The 25,234-nt window shown below is 47.5% G+C and overlaps 1 protein-coding gene across 9 annotated transcripts in view; it reads left to right on the forward strand.

Moving 5' to 3' along the window:
- Positions 1 to 13,160: 13,160 nt before the first annotated feature.
- Positions 13,161 to 25,234, forward strand: part of RAB11FIP3 (RAB11 family interacting protein 3) — a 101,017-nt gene continuing 88,943 nt past the window's right edge. For 6 of the 9 annotated variants that reach the window (XM_035131065.2, XM_035131067.2, XM_035131068.2 and 3 more), the window contains exon 1: positions 13,307 to 15,046. In XM_035131065.2, the coding sequence (XP_034986956.2) occupies positions 14,027 to 15,046 (1,020 nt within the window). In that variant the 5' untranslated portion in view covers positions 13,307 to 14,026. Of the gene's footprint in view, positions 15,047 to 25,234 lie in introns of all 9 variants that reach the window. The other 3 variants (XM_035131071.2, XM_035131070.2, XM_035131072.2) reach the window with 3 other exon arrangements.

Here is a 25,234-nt window from a genome sequence, read left to right on the forward strand (position 1 = left end):
CTAGGCTTGGGTGGCAGATTTTCAAAGCATGTCTTTGGGTGGCACCTAAAGTCTCTGGCAAGGCAGGTGCAGGAGCCCGCATGGCCACAATCAATCCTCAGAACATGCAATATGAGTTCAGGTGGTTTCTGCACCATCCTGGAAACCTTTGCTTGTCAATGGGTTTCATTAAAAGTAATAATTTAAACAGCCACGACACATGTAGTAGGGCAAATGTTTTGCACACAGATTTGGCCTTCAGCATCTCCAGTGATAGCATGGCAGGAAATCTCTGCTGGAAAGATGCTCCCAGGAGAGAGTGTTTAAAAACAAGCTAATGAGGACTTAGCATGACAGATAGATCTGTCAATTTTGATTATCTCATTTTATCATTTTTCCAGTCACAAATTCAGTTCTGCAGCAATTTGCAATCCTCATGGAGATGCACCAGCATTTTAGTGTGACTTTCTCCTAATAAACACATTTCGGCCAGACAATTTCCTCCCATAGCACATTTTATGTCATTTTCACTAATATGTGCATTTTTATATAGTGAAAATGCATTTTTTAATTTTGCATACTTGGAGAACAGCATTGCAAAATCCAAAGGTGTGTGAACTTTGAAGGGGAGCTTTGTTTCTGTTTGCATATTGTTTCAGCTAGCAGGTTCTCCTTTAAATGCGAACTGAACCAAATTTGTCCTTCATCCCTACTCACAGAATACTGAGTGTCTGTTGGGGGGGGGAGTGGAATGGAGAGTTCAGGAAAAGAGGCTGGCTGGCAGACTGCCTGGGACCTTAAAGAGGCACATTCCATGTGAACCGCCCTGAGACCTCTGGTTATAGGACAGTATATTCTAATAATAATAATAATAATAATAATAATAATAATAATAATAATACTGCAACAACTTGCTACGGGTCCCACTTGTGCAAATCGAAGGCAAACTTTGCCTGGAGAACTCTCTTGAGGTGTCATCTGATGGAGCTGACTCAGCGCAGCAGCTGTCCCTCAACAGAACAACTCATCCGCTCCACCCCCACCCCCACATACTGTATCCCATCCCCAAGGGGAAGGTGGGCTTTCAAGGCAAAGCCAAGTGTGCTGCCATTCCTCTGCAGTTTGAGTGCTTCTTCAGGGGAGGAGAGAGGAATGACCCATGTATTTGACTTAGAAGTTCTTCTTATAAATGACAATGAACTTGTTCATCGCTGTTTGCTGTGCCACTTTGCTGGTTAAAGAGGGACCCTAGTTGAACTTTAAGCAGGATGCATTCCTGAAGAACAGCTATATTGCTATGCTCATCCCATTTCTCTGTTCAGTGAGGAGCTCAAGAGGTGAAAAACTTATCTGGGTTTCACTTCCCTTGGTGGTGTCACCGGGAGTTTGTATTATTTTTCAATGTTTTCTTTTCTTTTCAGGTGTGCTGCTTAAACACAGGTTGGGAGCACAGCTAAAACCCAACAACAGATAGCCAAATCCACTGCTGTACATCAGATTTTCAGAGAGGGCATCCCTGCATCTCCAGTGCCGTTAGCTTCCCAAAATTGAGCTTGCTGTGTAGTCTATGGTTCTTTGCAATCTCAGTTACCTAGGTTATAACATCCTCAGTCATGGGAGTGGAGAGAGAAAGAGAGAGGGGCACACCCTCTTTCAGGTACTCCCTAGCTATGCAGATACTTCGTTTCAGCAACCAACCAACTTATTTACTAACCAACTTGATAAATTGTCCATTGCATTAGTAGTCACAGGGTGGCTTCCAACTAATGTAGAAAACATAGCATAATTGTTGTAACAATTAGTGCCCATGGAAACGCAATGCCTATAGTTTCCCTAACAAAATAGGCACTTGATCATTTTCCAGGGTCATTGAGGAAGTCACCAGAAATAATATTGGGTCCATTAACTCCCTCCTGTCACAAACTCCCAGTCCTTAAAAATGGGAGAGGAGGGGAGATGGGAACGGAATTGTATATTCTGAAGCAGGGTGTGTCTGACCATTTGCAACCCTGAACCAGAATACTCCACAATGCAACGTTTTGTTCCCAGGTCTGTTGGCGGGCAGAAAGACAGGATATAGACCAGAGATGGGGAACTGGATCTGGCCCACACTTCACGGGTCACTTTTGACAGGTGGACAGGGCTGTCCACCTGTCAATCACCATACATCATACAAGGTCCAGTGTCAAACTTCAAGGGAAGAATCAGCAGCATTTGCTAGGTGTGCACCCAGCATTGCTGTCAACTTTCGGATTAGAAAATAAGGGATCAGCAGCCTCACCTATCCCTGGGACAGTCTACGGTATATCTAACAATCCAGGATAGCAGCGGGAAACGGTGCTGGAATAAGGGAATTTCCAGCAAAAAAATGGGAAGGTTGACAGCTATGGCACCCAGCCCTCCCAACATTGTTTCTGCACACTCTCATGCACCCCTCTCTGCCCTCCATCCAGGCCAGCAAGACATTATCAAAGTTCAAGGGGGTATTCAGACCAGGCAAAAACACTCGGGGTGGGGTGGGGGTGGGAATTGGAGCTTGTAAGGGGTGCAGCCCTGGAGGGTGAGCGGAACCTGGGAAGAATTCCAACCAGCAGCCAGTGAGCTCTGGAGGCCTGTGTTTGGCTCCCAGACCTCAGGCTCACCTGTCCTATGTTGGGCACTCAGGGGTGTTATGGGAGATTTGAAACTGCATTGTGCTCTACTGGAGAGCTGACACCAGGCCTGCTCTGAGATGGCAAATTTCACAAAGCAGCAGCAGCTGGGGAGAGGTGGCTCAACCCTTTCTCTTCCAGCTCTGTTTCTATTCAAAACAGCCTACCCAGCTGCTTTTTGCCTCATGGGGGCAAATCCAGAGACCTGGATCATTTCCTCTCCATGGGTTGGCAAAGCGTCTGGGGATTATTTTAAAGGGAATATGGTAACAAAAGTGTAGAGGAGCCCTTTCCACCAGCATTCCTCCACCCAAAATCAGATCAAAGCATCAGAAACTGCTGTGTTTGTTTTGTTTTGTTTTTTTAAAGAACCTTTGGAGAAAACCATGCCTGCCTATAATGCATAGTTTGACCCTCTTCTCGCTAGCTGTAAGATCTCATCAGCAACTGACACAAGCTTGCATATGCTCTCCTCCCGATCCTCAGTGTTATGTAATTAAATTCATCCCTTTCTATTTACTTCAAGTGACAGATTTCGCTTCCCATATTTGGATCTGAGTTTCTGCTGCAGGCTAAATAAAGGTATGATAAATAGCCCCATTGTGTAATAATGACACCTTCTGTGGTGGTGTATTACAGCCCAGAAATGCTGTGTGATTCAGTGACAGGAACAGCTTTCTTCATTTGGCATGGCGAGCTCATTTTAACAATGCTGAATTTCTAAAATAAACGGGGGGGGGGGAATAGCTGACTTCTCAGGAGAAAACAGTAGTATGCCCTCAGCAATTGGGGAGCCTGTCTTCTTTTGGAAAACACAAAAGCATTTTTCTCTGAAATAGTGGTGCAGATAGGTAATTTAAGAGCCCAGGGTTTTATTAATGCACATTTTCCAGCAGTACTAACTATCTGTCAGATACCCCACACTAAAAAAGAAGAAAAGTTGAATACATGCCAAGTGTCCTCTGCTGCTTGCAAACACCCTGCATCAGTCATGGTTTCTGCATAGGAGCCAACCGTTCTCATCCATGATACAGTGGGTTTATTTAAAGGAATCTGCCTCGGTTCAGTAACAAACAGTTGCAAAAACAGGAGTACTTTAAGAGTATTTACAAGGCTGCGATGAAGCGTTACCTGCCTGAACACGAAGAAGAGATGGTTCTGACCAAAAAGAAGGTATTTAATGACTCAGCTCAGTTGGTTAGAGCATGGTGCTGACACCACCAGGGTTGCGGGTTTGAGACCCATATGGGCATATTCCTGCGTTACAGGGGGTTGGACTAGATGATCCTTGCGGTCGATTCCAACTTTACAATTCTATGATACTATGATTCTAGTTCAGCATGGCCCACACTCTCCATGCGTCTAGACAGGGTCTTCCCTCAGCCCTACCTAGAAATGCCAGGGATTGAACCTGGAACCTTCTGCATGCCCGTCATGTCAGCCACTGAGCTCTGTTTGTTCTGAAGTTTTGGGCTGAGCCCACAGGACTCTTAGGCTCTGTTCTGAATAAGAGTGAGACCCTGCACTCAACATTAAGGACTAGGGAGCTGGCATGGCTGCACAAAGCGGAGGAAGGCAGTGCAGCAGGGGCGTACCCAGGATCAAAACTGGGGGGGGCAAGGGGTGGGCCCAAGGCATGGGAGGGGAGGGGCAAGGGGCGGGGCCAAGGCACAGGAGGGGAGGTGCCACAAAGTGGGGACGTGGGTGGGGCTACAGAGCCCAGGTGAAACTGACTCCAGTCTAATAACACCAAAAGGGGGGAAATCCAGGGAAATAATAAGGAGGATCAGAGAAAGGTCAGGACAAGCAGCTATAAAAAGGGACATTCTCAATGAGCCTGCTGAGGACCAGCTGTGGTTACGCAAGAGCAAGGACAAGGCATATCCCATACTACACACATGGGCACTCATACCGTATTATGAATGAACAGCATCCTTTGACAGCCTGGCACCTTCCACGTGCTTTGGACCACAACTGCGCTGCCAGAGGCAGATGGGAGTTGTAGTCCAAAGCACACGGAGGGGAATCAGCTTAGCAAATAAATAAATTAAAGTTTGCCTGCTTTTGCCTTATCCCATCTTTTGCCTTATCCCATTCTGGGCTGCATCAATAGGAGTATAGCATCTAGATCAAGGGAAGTAATAGTACCACTGTATTCTGCCCTGGTCAGACCTCACCTGGAGTACTGTGATTCTATGATTATATGAAAAGTATTGAGGGAATGGAGGAGGGGGGGCAAGTTTTAATATTGTTCCATGCCACCCCAATATCCACAACAGTGAGATTCCAGGGGCCCAGGCACTTACCCAGGGTTCATATTTCCACAGTGGAGATAGTGGTGTCTTTATGATGTATTGCTTATTTACACATATTTATAAGCTGAGCCTACAATACAGGCGCTACATAATTATACTTTGTCCATAATAATTTTCACACAACCATCTTAAGAAATCAATCTATGCCTAGGTAAGCCTGTATAGGATAGCAGCCTGAAGCACAGAAACTATCTACAGCCGCTCCTTTCACTTGAACCCCTCACAGAAATCCTGTAGAGCTGGCCTGAAAGGGACCCCCAGGGTCATCTAGTCCAACCCCCCCCCCCGGTAATGCAGGAATCCTGCCCACAGCAAGACCGACCCCTTTCATACGTCCGGATTATATAAAGTTATATCCCTCCTAAAGGAGAGAAGAAGAAGTAAAAGGACTCCAATTCCCCCAAAAGTCCACCACCTGCTTTCTTCCTGTTTTGTTCTGAGCATCGCCCAAAGATAAAAAGCGACTGTTAGGGCAAAATTCTGGGTGCGAGAATGCTCAGCCACCCAGCTCATCAGGCAAGGGCCTGTGGTCGTTGCAGAGTATAAAAGGAAGGAGTCCAGCCACGATCCGGAGCAAACAGCAAGGTTTATTACTGCGCAGCAGGTTCAATGCCAGACTGAACACCATGAACAGGGCTGCAAGAACTTTTAAAAGTTCCCACCACCATCCCATAATGTACATCGAAAGCATCATACATACATCACTTGTGACAGGGTAAAACGTCAGAAAAGGGGAAGGGGCAAGGGGCATTAGCATACAGGTAAACAGGAGGTAAACAGGATTAACATAAGGTAACAATGCACGATGTCCCAGAACATTGTTAAGCAAGTACCAGTAAGTATCTGGGAGGGGATCCTTGAGTACCTGGCCGGGGGGGGGGGGGGGGACAATGGGTCCAGGTGTGAGTATTGCCTCTGGCTTTGGAGGGTTGGGAATGGCAGGAGATGGTACCTGAATGGATTATGGATATGCAGAGGAGCACCACCCTGGCTACCTGACCTCTTGCTTAAAGGATTATGGCTGTTCCCTGCATCCCTGAGAGCCCTTGGCCAGAGTAGCAAAAGGGGGTTTCATTTAGAAATAAAGATACACTGTATTCATTCATAAAGAAATATGGTTACATAGAGTCTCAGGCAACAGAGAAAGGGTAGGAAAGGGAGCCTTTATTACACAGGGCTTGATCTTGAGGGGGTTCGTGTTGGTGCGATACTAGAGTGGTGTTGTAGGATCAAATGGGGTCCCCTTGAGGGCATTTGTGCCAATCTTGATTCCCAAATGAAGCCTCGTTTGGGTGCCCCCCCCATAAAATTCCCTAACAGTGACCACCCAGGTTTTTCTATTGGTGAGACAGCAAAGAAACTAAAAACCGTAATACATAACAACATAAAAAATATCTGTTGTCAATGCCAACATACCATCGCTTCCAATGAAGCTACATGCAGACTCTTTATAGCAGGGGTGGCCAACTTCCAAGAGTTAAAAACTGGCAGTGATTGATCTACCCCCTTTTGGGGGTTCAGGTTGAGGTTGTTGAGCTTTTTTTTAGGAAGGAAAGCCATCCATGTTTTAGCGGGTTCAGGTCAAAGTTTAGCTTTATTTAGGAAGGAAAGCCCTGTTTTGGGGTCTTCAGGGCAAAGATGTAGAGCTTTTTTTAGGGGAGCCAAAGTTGCTGAGCTTCTTTGGGGGGAGCCAGTGATCTACCACAGACGTCCAGTGATCTATTAGTAGATCATGATCTACCTGTTGGACATGCCTGCTTTATAGCAATAAAGGGGTGCTGGCCCTTTAAGGCTGAAAGAGAAAACTGAGACATCCATGCCCACCCTTTCTAACACACATCTTTTAAGATCACATCACACAGTGGCTGCCCAAACAGCTTGGATGATAAAAGACACAAAGGAGGGAGGACAATTGGGAAAGATATAACACCATTGCATTCCCATGCCTTCCAAGCCTCCTTATGCAAAACCACCCAGTTAAAACGGAACTCCTTTCACACCTCATTATCGCTGGAGGTTTCATTAAACTGATAAAGATCCCCCCTCCCCAAGGACAAGAGTAAAAGCTGTGGTGCCGACCATTTGCTACCTGAAACAAGGAAACAAATTGTATCTTAAATACTGGCACAGGAGCTTTGGAAGGCTCGCCCTGTCCAGCCTCCTCTCTTTGCGCGCGCGAGAGAGAGACTTCAATCCTTCAGCAGCCAGCTTCAAGTTCTCTCTCTCTCTCTCTCTCTCTCTCTCTCTCTCTCTTCCCCCCTCCCTCCCACCGCGATCCCTGGGAGGAACATCAGAGTGAGTGTGGTGTTTTACGTACAGTGTTTTAATCCACACCCCAGCTCTTCCAATTCTGGTTCTCCATTCCCCCCTCCTTGTTTGCTCTAGTAAGAGCAGCAGCAGAATGAGCTGAACGAGCGAAGGCTGTGGGGAGGCAGCCCGGGCGAGCTCCAGCAGGAGAGTGTTGCGCTCTCTCCCCTCCTCTCCCTCGCTGCGTCCTTTTGCTTCTAGAGAGGGGCAGCTGCCAGCTGGCTTCTAGAGTAGGGCAGCTGCCCTAACTTGCCCCATGGTGGGTACGCCCTTGCAGTGCAGGCTGAAAAGAGAATGGGCAAAATGGTAAGATTCTTGCTTTCTTTGCTGTGTGTTCTTTGATTTCTTTCCTTTGAAGCTGGTGAAGTGGGGGGGGGGGGACGGACGGACGTGTTGAGCTGTGCAATGAATAGTTGTGACGGTGGGAAAATAAACAAAGCAGTGACATTTACAGGCTGCGGAGCAGAACTTCCAATGGAGCGCAGCCTCCGCTATTAATGCACGAGGCAGCACAGTTCACTGGGCAAATCTCCTATGCAGACGCCTTTGCCCCCAAGGCCTGAGGTTCTCCACGCCTGCCATAAAGCATTTGAAGTAATCTTAGGGTGAAGATGCGGGTTCATCTTGCAGCCAGTTCAGCACCTGCAATTTCCACAGAAAAAAAAGGTCGCCCTTCGCATCGTCTTCAAACTCGGGTCGAAAAGGCTGAGCAATTGCTGTCTAGGATTGCAGGAGTTAACTTTTACCCTGAGCTGCGTGCAAAACCAGTTTTCCACGATGGTGACACCGGGATGCAAACTTCATGGGTTTAAAATGAGCTGCTGGCCCTTTAAATCAACCTTCTCCGTGCGCATGCGCGAGAAGCGGCATTGGCGTGGGTTGGGAAAGTGACTTAAGCCGCCTCCCCGCTTGCGGGTGTGACATCATCGTCGAAAGTGCTGCAGCAGCGGCGGCCGGAGCCAGAAAGGCAATAAATGTTGTGGTTCATAGATAGCATTTCCAGACAAATAGCGGCGCGGCGGGCACTTGTTTTAGACACCTCGCTTTAGGAGTTTTTCATTTGTGCCTGTCTGCCGAATGAATGGAATGGCATGTGATGTGAATATAGAGAAACCCGGTGCCTAATCTGAGCTTGCCGTTGACAGCAGAGGTCAGCCAACATCTACAATTTAAAATCTTAGCCTAAACAAATGGTACAAAATATTCTCTCAGGTCTACTTCAGGACCTGATGGAACCAGCTTCCCCAGGTTGTGAAATAAAGACAGAAGAGCATATCTAAGCATGTACAGAGTGCTGCCCCTCAACACTGGCTAACCACAAAGAGTTACATAGGTAGCAGTGGCAGTTGGGGCTTAATATTGCAAATGGGCTATTGGCAACAAGAGCTGTTGTTTTTAAATCAGATTTTCCTGGTAAATGGGGCAGAAATAGGGGCTGGTATTGATGCTGGTGTTTTGCGGACTCTGCAAAAAAGCCTGCATGGGTGTGAACAGGCCCCATTCGATGATAAACACCTGTCTGGAAGCAGCCTTAGCTACACTAACCATCTGATATATTTCAGGAAAAGGCTGCTATTTTTGTAAAGCATGTGGGCCAGCCACCACCCTCAATCCAACTCATTGGTAACCCTCAATGGTACCTTGTACTACAATTCCCCTCGGTCCAAGCTAGCATAGCCAGTGCTCAGGGATAACAGGAGTCGGAGCTCAATGCATCTCAAGGGCACCAAACTGGCTATCCCTGTTCTAACCTACCTCCCAGGGCTGTTGTGAACATAAAATGGGAACATTCCCCATACAGGCTTTTCTGAGCTCTTTGGAGAAATGGGAAGGACTCTCATTTAAGGATCGCTTGAGGAGTGTGCTTCAGACTGTGGTGCAATTAGGAGTCATTTTAGACTCTACATTTGTGGGGGACCCAGTGGGCCATGTCTTTATATCACCCTACCCTGTGGGCCAACTTTGACAATAATTACACCAGGTGATTGACAACTGCCCGCTGTCAAAAGTTGGCCCATGGGGTTGGGGAGAGTGACCAAGGAGGATCAAACCTGCTTTCTGTAGGAATCAGCTGCACAATTTTACCTGCCCAATGCCTGATTACACTTATGACATCAGATGTGGGGCAAATAGGTGTGGGTTGTTGTTGTTGTTGTTGTTGTTGTTGTTGTTGTTGTTTTTGGTAAAAAGGTCTTGCAGGCCAAATGGGGAGGACTCATGGGCCAAATCTGGCCTGTGAGTCGAAGGTTCCCTATCCCAGCTCTGGACAGGGAAGAACAATGTGTATTGACACCACTTCCTTCAACATGTGTTAAGCCACTCTGGCTGCTGCATTAGAGGCCACCTCCTGAACAGTGTTGCATATTAAAGAGTGTCAATGCAGAGAAGAGGAGAGAAGCATCAGTGCCTGGCATCCTTGGGCAGTTGCCAGATCCCCAACTGGCTGCTGAAGTCCATTGCTGACACCTGCCTTTGAACCACCCTTAAAAATTCTGGTCCACCCTTTTCTCCAAGGAGCTCTAGGCGGTGTACATTGGTTTTCCCCTCCCCATTTTATCCTCATTACAACCCTATTCACAACACTATTTTTGAGTGGGATTCAATCACATGCCAGCAAATTCAGGTTGCACATTTAGCTGATTGAGAGGTTTTCTGCAACAAAGGTTTCCCAAACCTTTTTGGGACTTTTTCTGATAAAGTTAAGTGGTGAGGAAAGGCACTGGAAAATGTGGGATAAACACTTGCTTGCAGCAACATCATCTAACTTCCCCACAAACAAGTCCAAATGAACATTCAATGAACAGGTTGTCTGAAAGCTGCCTAAGTAAAATTTCCCATAATGCCCTAGAGCATCACTATGTCACAGGCATTGTGGGAAATTAAAAGGATGGCTAGATTCAGCTGTCTGCTGCTGCCTTGAGTGCTGTTGCTTCCACCATTAGGTAAACCCACCAGGACCTACGAATGGACACAATGCTTTGCACCTGGAGGAGACCCCACACATGGGCCATTTGTGGCTTACTTTGTGCAATAAAAGATAACTACATTAAATAATATTGCATAATCAAAGCAAATAAATGACAGGTTGCAGATAATGGGAAACACAAAGCATTTCTTCTGAGTAACAAAACACACTAATTAAAACTGGCAGATACAACAAAACAGATTCAAACAAGCATCTATTAAGTAACAAACAACAACAACTGCAGATTCACATACACAGATTCAGATCTAAAATGCTTATCTTCCCCCAAGGCTGAATGTATGAATGAAAATAAAATTACATACTAAAACAATTAAAAATAAGTACAGAAGGTGCAGGTCACAAATAAAATATCTCGCAGGGGGTTTGGGTTTTCATTTGGGGGCTCTTGGGGGCTATTCAAGTTTGTATAACTATCCAGCTATGATACATCAGAAAAAAAGTGATTAGAGCCAGTGTGGCTTAGGGGTTAAGGCATGGAAAAGGCAACCTTGGCTCTCCAGATGTTTTGGAACTACAACTCCCATGATCCCTGACCACTGGCTCTGTTAGCTAGGGATCATGGGAGTTGTAGTTCCAAAACATCTGGAGAGCCAAGGTTGCTTATGCCTGGGTTAGAGTGATGGACTAGGATGTGTGATAACAGGGTTTAAGTGCTCACTCAGCTAGGAAGCTTAGGGTTGTAATGAGGATAAAATGGGGAGGGGGGAAACCATGTACACCACTTAGAGCTCCTTAGAGAAAAGGGTGGGATACAAGTGCAAAAAATATAATAAAAATTGGTGCTCCACAAAAATATTTTTTGGTCTATATGTGTTGAATTCAGCTTCCACCTGTTATGGTGTCTGTGATGTGTCTGAAGAACAGCAGGAGCAGTGGTTGTTAATGGCAGGCACAGCACATCAAATATATTTGTAACTGGATTTTATTACTACTTTTTATTTCTTTTTTATTTTCTATTGTGATTTCTATTGTATTTTATGGAACTCAAATCGTAATACAATAAAATGCAACCTTACAATGAAAAACCATACAGCATCTGACACAGTGCAGTACAATGGCTACAACAGGTAGAAAAATCATTAAGTGATCTGCCAAGACCCTCAGCCATTTCCCCCAGTGGTGAGAAGAGTTTGGAAACCAGTGCCCCAAACATTCTGGTTATGCTATTTCTGTAATCCATGTATGCTCGCTGTTTGGCCATAATAAACATTCATTCATTCATTCATGAAGAAGTGTGCATGCACACGAAAGCTCATACCAAAATATAAACTTAGTTGGTCTTTAAGGTGCTACTGAAGGAATTTTTTTATTTTGCTTCGACTCAGACCAACACGGCTACCTACCTGTAACTATTCATTCAATTTCTGTGGTCCATATTGGTGTCACCTCTGACCTCTGCAGCTGGCCAAGGTGACAGGTGACAGTCTGAATCAGGCAACACTTGGATGGTGAAGACAAAGGACTTATCTGGGTATGACTTTTTTGGGGAGGCGGTCCCTGGGAAATAACTTTTTTTTGGACTTCTGCCATGAGCTAACCTAACTGCAAGGTGGGAGTAGCAGTCAAAATGTGTGCTTCAAGCAAGGCTTGTTGCCACCATTTTAAATTTCCCACAGTGCCCTGGAGCACCTCTACGGTGAGAGCAGTGTGGGAAATTAAAATGGGGGTTTGTTTGTTTTTAGAAATGTGGTGGGTTAACACCCCAACCCCACATGGCTGGAGGGCAGTGCTGTCCACACACTTGAGTAACCCCCAGATGGAGCCATTTTAGATAGATTGATCAATAGGGCACTGGGGCCATGGGCATAGCCCAGGATTTTTGCTGGGGGGTGGTGGTGGCAGAACTTCAGCTTGCTATGGATTTTTATTGATTGGGGGCAGCTGCTCCTCCCCAACCCCTCTTGGCTATGCCCTTGACTGGGGCCAAGGCAGTTGCCCCAGACTACCAAGTGATGGTGCCAGTTTTGTCTCCTCCCCGGTAATCACATGCCAACACACTCTGGCCCACTTGTTGGTAGTGAGGTGCACCATCCCCTGGGACTAGCAGACCAGCCCTCCTTTTGACACTTACCTGCTGGGAGTAAACCTAACTGACTTCAATGAGGCTTACTTATGAGCAGACGTGGCTAAGATTCCCCTAAGATTCCCCTAGGCAGAGGCAGAGGGCCTTCTCGGTGGTGGCGCCTGTCCTGTGGAATGCCCTCCCATCAGATGTCAAAGAGAAAAACAGCTACCAGATTTTTAGAAGACATCTGAAGGCAGCCCTGTTTAGGGAGGCTTTTAATGTTTAATTGTTTTATTTCGTTTTTCTGTTGTAAGCCGCCCAGAGTGGCTGGGGAAACCCAGCCAGATGGGCGGGGTATAAATAAATTATTATTATTATGAGTCCTGACAACCTTCTGCCTGGGGGAAAAAGGGGGAGGGGTCTTAAGAAGTTGGCAGAAAGTTAGGAAGGTGGGCTCCTGTGTATACCGTGCCATCTTTAGCCCGTTTCGCTTTAGAGGTTTCCTACACTTGTTCTAAGGAGGCTTACAAAACAGAATTAAACAAACAATTCAAGCAGAAGGTTAAAAGCTGTTTTAAGTGGCGAATGCGAACGCCGAAGGCTGTTAGGGAGGGTATTGTAAATGCAGTCAATAAACACAATAGTTTCATTCAGTGGGATCTCCCGCACGCACAACTGGAAGGCTAGTGCCCCCCACTCTCTTGAGTAACCCCCAGATCGGGCCATTAAAAAACAAACAAACAAAAAACACCTTGTCTCCTTGCTCTCCACACACAAGTCTCCGTTCCCTCTTCCCATCTCCCCTCCGGCCAGGCAAGCAACGGGTGGAGCCTGATCCGGAGAGAGACGCACACAAAGCCGGCCTCCCCCCCCCCCCCGGCCGGGAGGAGCCTGATTCAGAGGCGCCGGGGCAGACGAAAAGACAAGCCGCCCTCCCGCCCTCCTTCGCCACCAGCCGGCTTTGCTTGCAGAGAGGAGGAGCGAGACGGTCGCCGCCTGCCATGCACCTCTTGCCGCAAGGGGAGAGCTGCGCTGCCAGGATACAGACCCGTCGGGTAGGCGACTGAGGAGGAGGCGACAGAGAAAGGGGGTAAAGAGGGGGACACCTGATTTCTCCTCCTGTACCCCCGGAGTGAGTCGCGCTTTCTCTGCGTCCTTCTGGATGCCGGCTTGAACCGGGGCCTCCTTTTGCAAAACGCTGCCTGGCTTGTTTTTCTCTCCCCTCCTTCTTGTGGGGGCGCTGCTGGTTTTCCTCCCTCTCCCTTTGCTTGCTCCTTCCATTGAATCTTTTTTTTGGGGGGGGGGGTTCTGCGAGTGCGCGCGCTGCCGTTGCCTGGATTGCAACCACCTCATCTTACTCTTCCTTGAAATCGATTTTTTTTCACGTGATCTAATAGATCAACTCTTCTTTTTTCCTCCGGAGCAGAGGTGGTGTGTGCGTGTGCTTGCGGGCCGCTTTTTTCCTTCTGGAAGGGGAGAGATGCGAAGGGTGTGGAGGTGATGGACGCGAGGCGGTGGCATAGGAGCGCGGCTCCGGTTTGCAGGAGAGGAGGCGGCGGCGGCGGCAGTAGCGATTCCTCCGAGGCGTCCAAAACGACACCATAACCGGAGATCGGGTTTTTTTTTCCAGTAGGGGGGCGGCGGTTGCTAAGGAGAAGCGGAGCGGCCTTTATTGCATTTCTCTCCCCACCCCTCCTCCTCGCATTCCCTTTTTCTTATTTAAAAGGAAACGAGAAAAAACAACCCGCTCTCCTCTCCCCTCCCCCCCTTCAGTTTCTCTCTGATGAAAATGGATCCGGATTTGCTAATGACTCTTTCCGATCCAGGGACCAAACCGGATCGAGAGCCGCTGCTGACGCTGGGGCCCCTCCAGAATGGGAAATACCTCCTCCTGGAGCAAAAGAGAGGACCGGCTTTGCCCAGCCCCGAACTCGTGCTGCTTTCCCGGGAAACAACCGCGGGAAACACCGCCTTGATCTTGCCCGGAACAGGGGACATAAAAAAGCCTTTGGCCCTGGAGCGGGTCCTGAACGGGATGAAGCTCGGTGAGATGGAGCGCCGCCAAGCCTTGTTCCCCGACGGCCCCCTTGAATTTTTGTACCGCGTGGAGAAGGAGCCGGAGGAGGTGGACCGGGAGGCCCAGGGGCCAATCAGCGACGGGGAAACCGGTTCAGGTGTGGGCGATAACAGTAATCCGGATAGCCCTGGGGAGGGTTTGGATTTGAGGCTTGCCCCTGTCCGGGATGGGTTGGCCTTGGAGGAAAGCACAGCGTTGAGGGAAGAGGAGCAGTTGGTTTCCTGCTCCTTCAGCCAGGCTGAGTCTCCAGTTCCTCAGGATTTACAACCGGTTGTAGAGGAGTGGAGTGAAGGAGAACCCTTTCCACAACCCCAGGAGCCTGTGGAAGGTGAGGAACTCTTGATCTTGGCTGGTGAGCCTTCTCAAGAGGAAGAGGAGGAGGAAGGTCCCTTAGACAGAGGTCTTCCAAGCTCCCCTTGGACTAAAGATATGGATAGCTGTGACTCTCAAAAGTGTCCGCAGAGCCCTTTACTGCGGCCTTTGGATTTGGCTCTTGCTCCCCAAATTGGCACGGGAGTGGACCTCTTTCCTGCTTTCCATTCTCCCAATGATCTCAGCCCGCACCTTGAATTTGGGCACACCGAACACATAGAGGATGAGTCTCCAAGTTCTCCAGATGATGCTCCCCGGCTCCGAGCTGTCTTCGATGCCCTGGACCGTGATGGTGATGGATTTGTCCGGATAGAGGAGTTTGTCCAGTTTGCTACGGTTTATGGAGCAGAGCAGGTAATAGGGTTTCGTTTTTTAAGGCTAATTTTGCTGAGGGTTGAATTACCCTGTGCTTTTTAATATGTGTATCTGATATAAATCTTATTCTATTCTGTAGCCAAGCCAACACATAACTTTGGTTCTGTGAGGGAGGTATTCGTGGATGCGGCCAGTGTTGAACTGAGGAAAAGCAGTTCCATTCAGCAGTTCCAGCCAATGCTTATGCTCTTAATGGCACTCTCATTTCACAGCCCAGGCCTATTCATGTTTACTCAGAAGTAAGCCCCAGAGAGGCCAGTGAGGCTTACATTCAAGTCAAGTCTGGTAAGATATTCTACTGCACAGCCACCTTACGTCAAGTGGAACTTAGTACTCAAGTGTAGCCAAGTTACATTGACACCTGAGACAGAAAGTCTCACAAGTGCCTCTCCCTGGGAGTAAATATACAGTGATAATTGACTTATAACGAAAACAAATAACTAATGGCTTAGCTTTTCATGATGTACTAAATTGGTTGCCTGGGGAGGCTGTCTTATGATGCCCGTACTAAGAGTGCAGCCTTAGGCCCAGTTTATACCAGTAACAAGGCTTTATTCTGAGCTTGTCTGTTTTAGGCCACTGAGAAGGTGAGGCCTAGCCAGCTCTCTACCGCAGGCATAGGCAAACTCAGCCCTCCAGATGTTTTGGGACTACAATTCCCATCATCCCTGACCACTGGTCCTGTTAGCCAGGGATAATGGGAGTTGTAGTCCCCAAACATCTGGAGGGCCAAGTTTGCCTATGCCTGCTCTACCATATATACAATGCATTTTCCACTGTGTGTTTGGATGGGGAAAGCATTCACACATGGCTGTTTTGACCTGTAGGAAGAAATGACATAGGCCATAAAAAACCCCAACTGTGGCTTGATTTTTATTTTTTGTATATAGAAATGGGGCCAAAGGCTCTGGAAACTTTTAATTTTTTTTAATCTGCTGTGACCATCACCTGTGTGTGTGATCCCACCTACTTTTAAGTAGTATGATGGAATCTGATCGAATTTGATACCTACTTTTGTGCTTGGTGTGTGTCTGCTTCCAGAGGCGCTCTCATCTTGAACAATAGAGAGAACCACGAAAGGAGGGGATTGGGAAATTTTTGCCTTTGTAGCCTTCTTTACATAAGTCTGCAATCCTAACCCTGTTTATGTGGGAGTAAGCCCCATTGAATTCAGTAGGAGTTACTTCAGAGTAGCTGTGGTTTGGTTTGTGCTGTCAGTCTTCCAATTGGCTGTAGAGATCTGATGAAACAGTAAAAAGACTAGAGGTGATGTGAGGGGCAAATTATGTGGCATCTAGCTAGCCTGTTTCTCACCTAGTTCAGATCTGCCACAGGTGTGCCAACTTAACTTTCTTTAATTGGCTGGGAGGGTCTGCTGTTTTTACCTACTAGGCTTAACCTGGGGTGAAATGTTGGTTGTCTGAGTGCCACCTATTCTTAAGGGACATGCTACTAGATGATGCTTATTGAAGACTTCTTGAAAGCGCACACACGTCTTTTCAAACTGGGACTTTAATTTTGCCCTTTCAAAGTGCAGTTGTGGCAAATGTGAATTCTCCGTGGCTTTTGTGCATGTTTGAGCCTGGTGCTGCCTGGTAGAGATGATAAATCTGGACGACTCGCTGGCTGCAATAAGCAACTTTGCTGGCAATGCTTGGACATGTTTTGTTGCTGTGTTAAAGACTTCTCCACTCTTCCCCCATCCTGTATGTGTTAAGGGGAGGGATTACCTTCTTACGATCTTGCAGTGAAATTGATTTGCACTTCCATTGCGGTTTTGGGATGATTGTTCGTAGGAGATAGGATGGTGTTGTACCAAATGTCTTTTTGTTGCTCCCAACTGCCCATCATTTTCGAATGCTTCTGAGGACACCTGCAGAAGACCAGGTTTTTGAGCATTCCTCCTTATTGGTTTGCAGGGAGATTAGCCAACATTGGCTATTCCAGTGTTTCCCAACCTTGTGCCTCCAGATGTTTTGTGACTACAACTCCCATCATCCCTAGCTAGCAAGACCAGTGGTCAGGAATGATGGGAATTGTAGTCACAAAACATCTGGAGGCACAAGGTTGGGAAACACTGGGCTATTCAATGAGCATTCATTCCGGACTGTTTTCCAGGAGGTTAGGTAGCGTTGCATGAAAGCGAGTGTTATCTGACACTTCCCAGTGCATTTTGTTGTTGTTGTTGTTGCTTTGCTTATTGCGAAAAAGTCCAGTCCTTTGTGGAAGCAGGTTTGTTGTGCAAAACCTGCTTCCACAAAGATCAACTGTAAATTGGCTACCTGAATTTGTCAGTATGCTATTGAGTGCCCCCCAAAAACTGTGATGGTCTGGAAGTGCCTTGTTGCTGCTTGGAAAATAGTGATTGTCTGGGAGTGCCTCGAGTTTCTTTCCAAGTTCTGTTGGCTACTGAACATGCTTGATTACTGTACCCTGCTACATGCCATTGAAGTGTGGCCCGGCTCTTTCACATGAGCACCTAGTCTATATATTTGCTCTGCAATCTGTTCTCCTGTGGCCTGGCTTGCATGACACCCTAAATCAGGCTTCCTCAAACTCCAGCCCTCCAGATGTTTTTGGCCTACAACTCCCATGATCCCTAGCTAGCAGGACCAGTGGTCAAGGATGATGGGAATTGTAGTCTCAAAACATCCGGAGGGCCGAGTTTGAGGAAGCCTGCCCTAAATCATGGCTTGCAGGCTTTGGGCTTGCTCCCAGTCCATTCTGCCTGTTGCAACAAGCTGAGCTGTCACCAAAGGTTGGCTTAGTATGTCATGAGAACCAGGCCTGTGCACACCTGCAGTGCACCTGGTTTCTAACCCAAGCCTGATGTGATAAAAGCAACACTGGGCATCTCACCTAATTTTTTACCTCAACAGTATGGACATAAGGGGATCAGGCCAATGGCCCATCTAATCCAGCATCTTGTTCTCATAGCGGCCAACAGGATGCCTTCATGAAGCCTGCAAGCTGGACGTGAGTGCGAGATCACTCTGCCCTCCTGAGATTCCTGGCAACTGGTATCCAGAGGCAAAATGCCTCTAACAGTGGAGGTAGAACGAATCCCGCCATTAAGAGGGAGACACTTGTAAGGAGACTTCACAGGTTGGAAGGTGTGCTTCCTGTTTTCCCAACCTACCCAGCTGTCCCTTGCAACCCCCTCCCTCAGTTTTCCTCCCATACTCATAACACAGGGCTAGCCTACATGGTACCCTCCAACTGATGGACTACAACTGCCATCATCCCTGACCCTTGTCAGGGAGTTGAAGTCCAAAACATGGAAGATACCATCCTGGCCTTCTCTAACAAACTGGAAGGGAGCCCAGCTGCTGGAAAAGCAACATTGGGGGATGTAGTCCAGATGTTGTTGGACTACAATTCCCATCGCTGCTGAATCTTTGGCCATGCTGGCTGGAGCTGATGATAGGAGTTGTAGTCCAGCAATATCTGGAAATTTCCCCCCACTCCTGGTCTAGGGCCTCTCTCTACCTTTCATTTTAAAATGCCTGCATCGGAAATAGGACTGGTTTGTGTGTCCCAAAGCCTTTCCTTTGAATTTTCAGCTGTCTTCTGGAGGTTTCTCACCCTTGAGGAAATGTAAGGAATAAATGTGCAAGCAATTTCTCAAATCTGTGGTTTTTAAAAAATGAGGGGGGGAGGAATGAGAAAAGAAATAAGCTGCTTGCGTCTACATGAATTTGTGGCTGCTTCTAGTTCAGTTTCTGCTGCTCCACTGACCAAGGATTCCACCTCATAGCCATAGTGGGGCAGTGTTGTGCAGTGGTGAGGGTCAAGCTGAGGAGAGATCTAGTTTCAGATGCCTCCTTACCAAAGAATCTCGCTTGAGTGTCCTCAGGCTAGCCTCTTTGCCTGTCCTACCTCACAGGGTTATTTTGAAGATAAAATACATTTTTGTAGGGTGAGTCCGGAACTGCCTATGCCACCTTGACCTCTTTGTAGGAAAGGTGGGAGTAAAAAGTCATGCCGTGATAACATTTCTAACTGTATGCCTGACTTTTTGGTTCGTTCCTCAGGGACAAACCGTGCCTGCATAAATTGGGCAATGGCAACTGCTGCCCCCTGGGGCTGGTAGGGCAGGAGGCAGGGAGACCAACAGCAGGTGGCGCCAGAGCCAATGACAGGCAGGAACAACCCCCTGACTGGCTGTAAGTAAGAAGGCAGGCAGGTGGGGCTGCCTGAAATTGGTAGGGGGGCAATACCCCAATCGCCCTAGTGAACCAGCCTCCACTGCAGATGGGAGCAAAAATGTTAAGCAGAGCATCAACTTTGCGACGCCAAATTGTGCACACCTGGAGGACAGCTGGGGCGCATGAATTGCATGCCTGGTCTCTCCCACCCCACCCCCCGGCTCCCCATCTCCCCACTAGATGCCCATTAAAACAAATGTTACTAGGTTTGGGAAATTTGCTATCTTTTTGCATTGATACTGTCTTGACTTTAGCTTTCAGAATATCACTTCGCTGCAGGTGAAACCTGCTGCTATTTTCTATGTGATGCAATCAAAATTTGGGTTTTGGGGGGGGGGGTTGACTAGTGAAGGGTAAACAGTGATTCCAAAAGAGCAGGAGGAGTTCTTGCACATGTTTGCATAATGCTGGCCTAAAACTGTGCTACAAATCATTGTCCTGTAGGGCAGTGTTTCTCAACCTTTTTTGGGCCACGGCACACTTGTTCCGTGAAAAAAATCACGAGGCACACCACCATTAAAAAAGTTAACTCTGTGCCGCCCTATATTATAATTATGACTGTAAGAAACACTTGCCAAATATTGCTTTCCGGCGGGTCAGCGTTGTGTATTGGTGGCCGCCAGGCTCGTTTGCACTGAGCTTTGGGAAAGAGGAGGAGAAATATTGCTTTCCGGCGGGTTAGTGTTGTATATTGGCGGCCGCCAGGCACGTGACAATGCAAATCGCCCTCCTCGTCACCGCACGTCGTGGCACACCAGCCAGCGTCTCGCGGCACACTAGTGTGCCGCGGAACAGCGGTTGAGAAACGCTGCTGTAGGGTGTGTGCCTGGGTGTAGCTCTGAGTGTAGCCTACTTTATTCTTGGTGAAGATGCTGCACAGTAATTGGTCTCTTTTTTAAAAAAATAAAAAAATAAAATCCAAATTAGACATCTTACCTATCCGTTTGTTTAGAAGATGTTGGAAATGGGAGTTCTAAGAGAGGATGTCTGAGTGGAGTAATGTGGCATACTAAAAATGAGACTAATCCAGGAGTGTCTTGAAGGCAAGATGTCAAAGGCGTTCTACATCAAGGCTTGTGTGGGTGTATATATAGCTCTATTACACACACCATATGGGAGCTATTCAGCCTAAACAGTTGGCTGAGATGGCATTCCTTCACGTGGATTTAATTCTCATTACAGGTTGTTGTGCATAACTCACAGGTTTGCATTTTTTTTTAAAAAAACCTGTTCTTCAGAGTTACCTTAATTGCAATTAATCACCCTTGGGGCTCCCATGGTGTGCATTTGAGGCTCTTCAAAGAGGTGTGCCAGCATGATCTTGGATGTCATTGCAACAATTGTGTAATTCTGATGCTTGGGCTGTGACTGCCATTGCTTTCTGTAGCCAAAACAGCCGCACCTACACACTGGAGGGAGCCATCGGCAGACTTGGAGGAATCCTGACAAGAAAGGCATTGTCTAGGTAGTGTTAACACCTGAAGCGGTTACTTTTTTTGTTTTGCTTTGGAAATGTTAGACCCCCTAGTTGAGTCTTCAAAATGATATTGGGCATGAACTACTGGGTTGACCAGTAGTATTGTAAAACTCCAGTCAATGGAAAGGTCTCCTCCATCATCTTTAGAAGGTTGCTTCTGCTGTTGGTCTGGTTTGGGATGGGACATAGCTTAGTGGCAGAGCATATACTACGCATGCAGAAGGCTGCAAGTTCAATCCTTGGCATCTCCTGGTAGGGCTAAAAACCTGGAGAGTTTCTGCCAGTTAGTGTAGAGAAGAAGAAGAAGAAGAAGAAGAAGAAGAAGAAGAAGAAGAAGAAGAAGAAGAAGAAGAAGAGTTTGGATTTGATACCCCACTTTATCACTACCCAAAGGAGTCTCAAAGTGGCTAACATTCTCCTTTCCCTTCCTCTCCCACAACAAACACTCTGTGAGGTGAGTGAGGCTGAGAGACTTCAGAGAAGTGTGACTAGCCCAGGCATCCCCAAACTGCAGCCCTCCAGATGTTTTGGCCTACAACTCCCATGATCCCTGGCTAACAGGACCAGTGGTCAGGGAATAATAATAATTAATAATAATAATTTTTATTTATACCCCGCCCTTCCCAGTCAAGACCGGGCTCAGGGCGGCTAACAACAAGAATATCAAAACAAGCGTAAAAGAAGCAATTCAATTAAAATGCAGATTAAATACAATGTTAAAATTCAATTTAAAAATTAGGAATCTGCAAGTGAAACCTCATTTAAATATCTGTAGAATAAAGCCTTAGGGGAGGGTAGCACCAGGGTCAGACCAAAGTCAATCCAAAGGCCAAGCGGACCAGCTCCGTCTTGCAGGCTCTACGAAAAGATGACAACTCCCGCTGGGCCCTCGTCTCCCTGAGACAGAGCGTTCCACCAGGTCGGGGCTAGTACTGAGAAGGCCCTGGTCCTGGTCAAGGCCAGTCTAACCACCTTGTGACTCTGGATCTCCAGTATGTTATTATTTCTGGACCTTAACGTCCTCTGTTGGGCATACTGGGAGAGGCGGTCCCATAGGTACGAGGGTCCTAAGCCACATAAGGCTTTAAAGTTCAAAACCAGCACCTTAAACCTGACCCTGTACTCCACCGGGAGCCAGTGCAGCTGGTAAAGCACTGGATGAATGTGATCTCGCGGCGAGGACCCCGTAAGGAGTCTCGCCGCTGCATTCTGCACCCGCTGGAGTTTCTGGGTCAGTTTCAAGGGCAGCCCCGCATAGAGCGAGTTACAATAATCGAGCCTAGAGGTGACCATCGCATGGATCACTGTGGCAATATGGGAATTGTAGTCCAAAACATCTGGAGGGCCAAAGTTTGGGGATGCCTGGACTAGCCCAAGGTCACCCAGCAGCTGCATGTGGAGGAGCGGAGACGCGAACCCGGTTCACCAGATTACGAGTCTACCACTCTTAACCACTACACCACACTGGCTCTAGAGTGTCCAACTTCCAAGAGACTGCAATCTACTCCCACTATAAATAAACTGGCAGTGATCTACCCATTGGATTGACCAGAGTTGTTGAGCTTTCAGGGGGGGGGATCAGCCAAAGTTTTTGATCTACTGGTAGATCGCAATCGACCTGTTGGACACCCCTGGTCTAGAGTCTGTAGGCCCCTCCAATCTCCTTATCTGACCCTTGGAAATCTTCCCCAAGCCACGCCCCTCACCGGTGCTATTTTGAACCCTCCTTGAATGTTCCTGCCTGACTGCCGTGTGTCCTTAAACTCCCATAATGCCTCTTGCTTGCCTGGCTGGAGGACAGAAGGAGCATGCGTAGAAAGTAGTCTATTGTATTAATATATGTTGCTCTGCCCACTTTTTCTGCAGGCCCCGCCACCTTTGCCATGTAGCCTCTAAAAGGTTCCCAGAGGGAATGTGGCCCTTGATCTGAAAAAAAGGCTTTCTGCTCTTGTACAAGGGCCATAGCTCAGTGGTACAGCATCTACTTTGCACTCAGGTTCAATCCCCGTCATCTGCAGGTAGGAGTTGGAGAAATTATTGTCCTGACTCCCTGGAGAGCCGTTTCTGGTCAGTGAAGCCAATCTTGAGCTACTGTAGATCTGACTTAGTAGAAGGCAGCTCCTTCTGCTCATAACATGGGCTCCTCCTTCAGCGGCTGGCGAAAAAGGAAGGCCCAGGAGTTCCTTGTCTTGTGCTAAGTGAGCTGTTTGACCAAAGCCCTTTTGGCTTCCGAGCAACTCTGAGCTCTCTCTGCTCCAGGTAGCTTCTGCCAAGAACTCTGCCGTAGTGATAATAATGTAGGGGAAAAGAAGTTGGCAGGCATAACAAGGATGTAGATTCCACACACACCCCTCCCTTTTCTTCTGAATATTGCGGTTTTTCTTCTGTGGTGCAAGAGAGAAGAGCAGGATCCTCCCAGACTCTAGTTTGGCTGAAAGGATTTATGGGGCTGAGAGCCAGCAACAGACCTGGCCACGGAAGCTGCCATTAAAGAAGTCTGTACTCTCTGATCTGAGGCTGGCATGGTGTGGTCCAGCCACTTGGAGTGCCAATTATCTCACTCCTACTGTCGCAGGAGCTGTGGGTTAGTTACCTTTATGCCTTTCTTCTCTGGAGTGCGGGAAGTCATTTTTCCGGCAGATTTTCAGCATGCTGCTGCCATGCAGTTAAAGGCACACGCCATGGCTTGCGCTCTGGAACGAACACATGACTTTCATCCTTGGGGTTTGATCGTTTTAAATGACAATGAAAAGCCTTGCTGTGATGGGGAGATTGGTGCCTTGAGATGGGTCACTCTTCCCCATGAGGGTGAATGAATGAGCCCAGGCAATTCCCACTGCTGGCTCCAATGCTCATTGGCATGTGGCCGCTGGTCACCACCAATTGGCACATGTGGTCATGGGCAGTCAGAAAGATTGCCCTGCCTCATCCTGCAACACCTCTTTCCCTATCCCTTCTGCTTCCAAGGAGCTCCTGGTGGCTATATAGAGTTCTGCACCTTCTGCTTTTACCCACACAACAACCCTGTAATTTAGTGAGAAGCCCAAGGCACACAGTGAACTGAATGAGGTTTCGCGCCTAGGTCTCCCTGGTCCTAATCACCTAGTCCACATAGACAGCACCCCATCCTTTCATCCTTTGCCAAGGGGTAGCAGGATAAATCAAAGCAGCCCTCTGAAAATGTATACCCATTTTGCAGAAACCTGAGTTTTCTTAGCTTTTGACTATTAGGTTATTTTGGGGGGAGAGGGGAAAAGGAGTAGAGCTCACAGCTTCCTGCTTATTTGGCAGCAAACGGAAAAGGAATCAGACCTTTGCAATGCCCATCAATCTCTTCCTGACCCTTAACCATCCGAGGAAAGACGTTTCACTTGTGATACACGCCTATCTCAAGGTACAAGTGAGAACTCGGAGGAGTGTCTCATTTTGGAACAAAGTAGGTGGTGGAGGAAAGATCTCGTTGAAAACAGAGCTCGCTGCATAGTTCAAGGAAGAGGGAAAATTGATTTGAGGCTGTTCATATTTGTGGTTGTCGTTTCAGCCAGAACAGTAGTCTGTCCAGACTTTTGGTCCACAGCATGTGTATAGAAGCACGAAATGATTTCCTGCTCTTCCCCCATTGTGTCCTGCCCGTCCCCCTCTGGTAAAGTCAACAGCAGCATTGTATTATCCCAGCAATTGGTTCCAGGCAATGAAAGCCTTTGCTTGAAAGGGCAGCAAATAACTAAAAACTTGCCAGTTCAGTTTTGTGCTCTATTCTTTAACAAAGATGACCTGTCTCCATGGCCAGCTTCAACAGGGCAGCCACGGTGTTTGTTGTTGTTTTTGGAGGAACACCAATCACCAATGAGGTGCCTTGCAGAACACACATGGTGGGGCAACTTTGCAAAGGATGTTGGGTTGAGGGGAAGTTAAACTCTACAACCCATTCTTTAAGAAGAAAAATATACTAGCTCATGGTGACCCTCTCTCATCAGTGCACAATGTTATGCTGCTACGGTACTCTGTGGTCATGTTTGCACCATACATTTGAAGCACTAGGCCAGTGTTTCTCAACCTTTTTTGGGCCAAGGCACACTTGTTCCATGAAAAAAATCACGAGGCACACCACCATTAAAAAAGTTAAAAAAATTAACTCTGTGCCGCCCTATATTGACTATATAATTATGACTGTAAGAAACACTTGCCAATTGCTGTGTTGGTTGCAATCTCCTGTAATAAGGCTTCACAAGCCGCTGATTTCTCTGCCAGCACAATCCTTTGCTCAGCAAGTTTCAGGTTGAGCTCATCCAGCCAGCTTCTTTAAGTTTGTCTAAAACCACCCTCCCGTGGTGGTGGCTGTTGAGAGCTGCGCTCGCCCCGCGTCGTGACCCGGCCGGCTTCCTTTCTGGCGGGTTAGTGTTGTTCATTGGCGGCCGCCAGGCACGTGACAATGCAAATCGCCCTTCTCGTCACCGCACGTCGCGGCACACCAGCCAGCGT

The sequence above is a fragment of the Zootoca vivipara genome, chromosome 14, assembly GCF_963506605.1.
Source record: "Zootoca vivipara chromosome 14, rZooViv1.1, whole genome shotgun sequence".
NCBI lineage: Eukaryota > Metazoa > Chordata > Lepidosauria > Squamata > Lacertidae > Zootoca > Zootoca vivipara.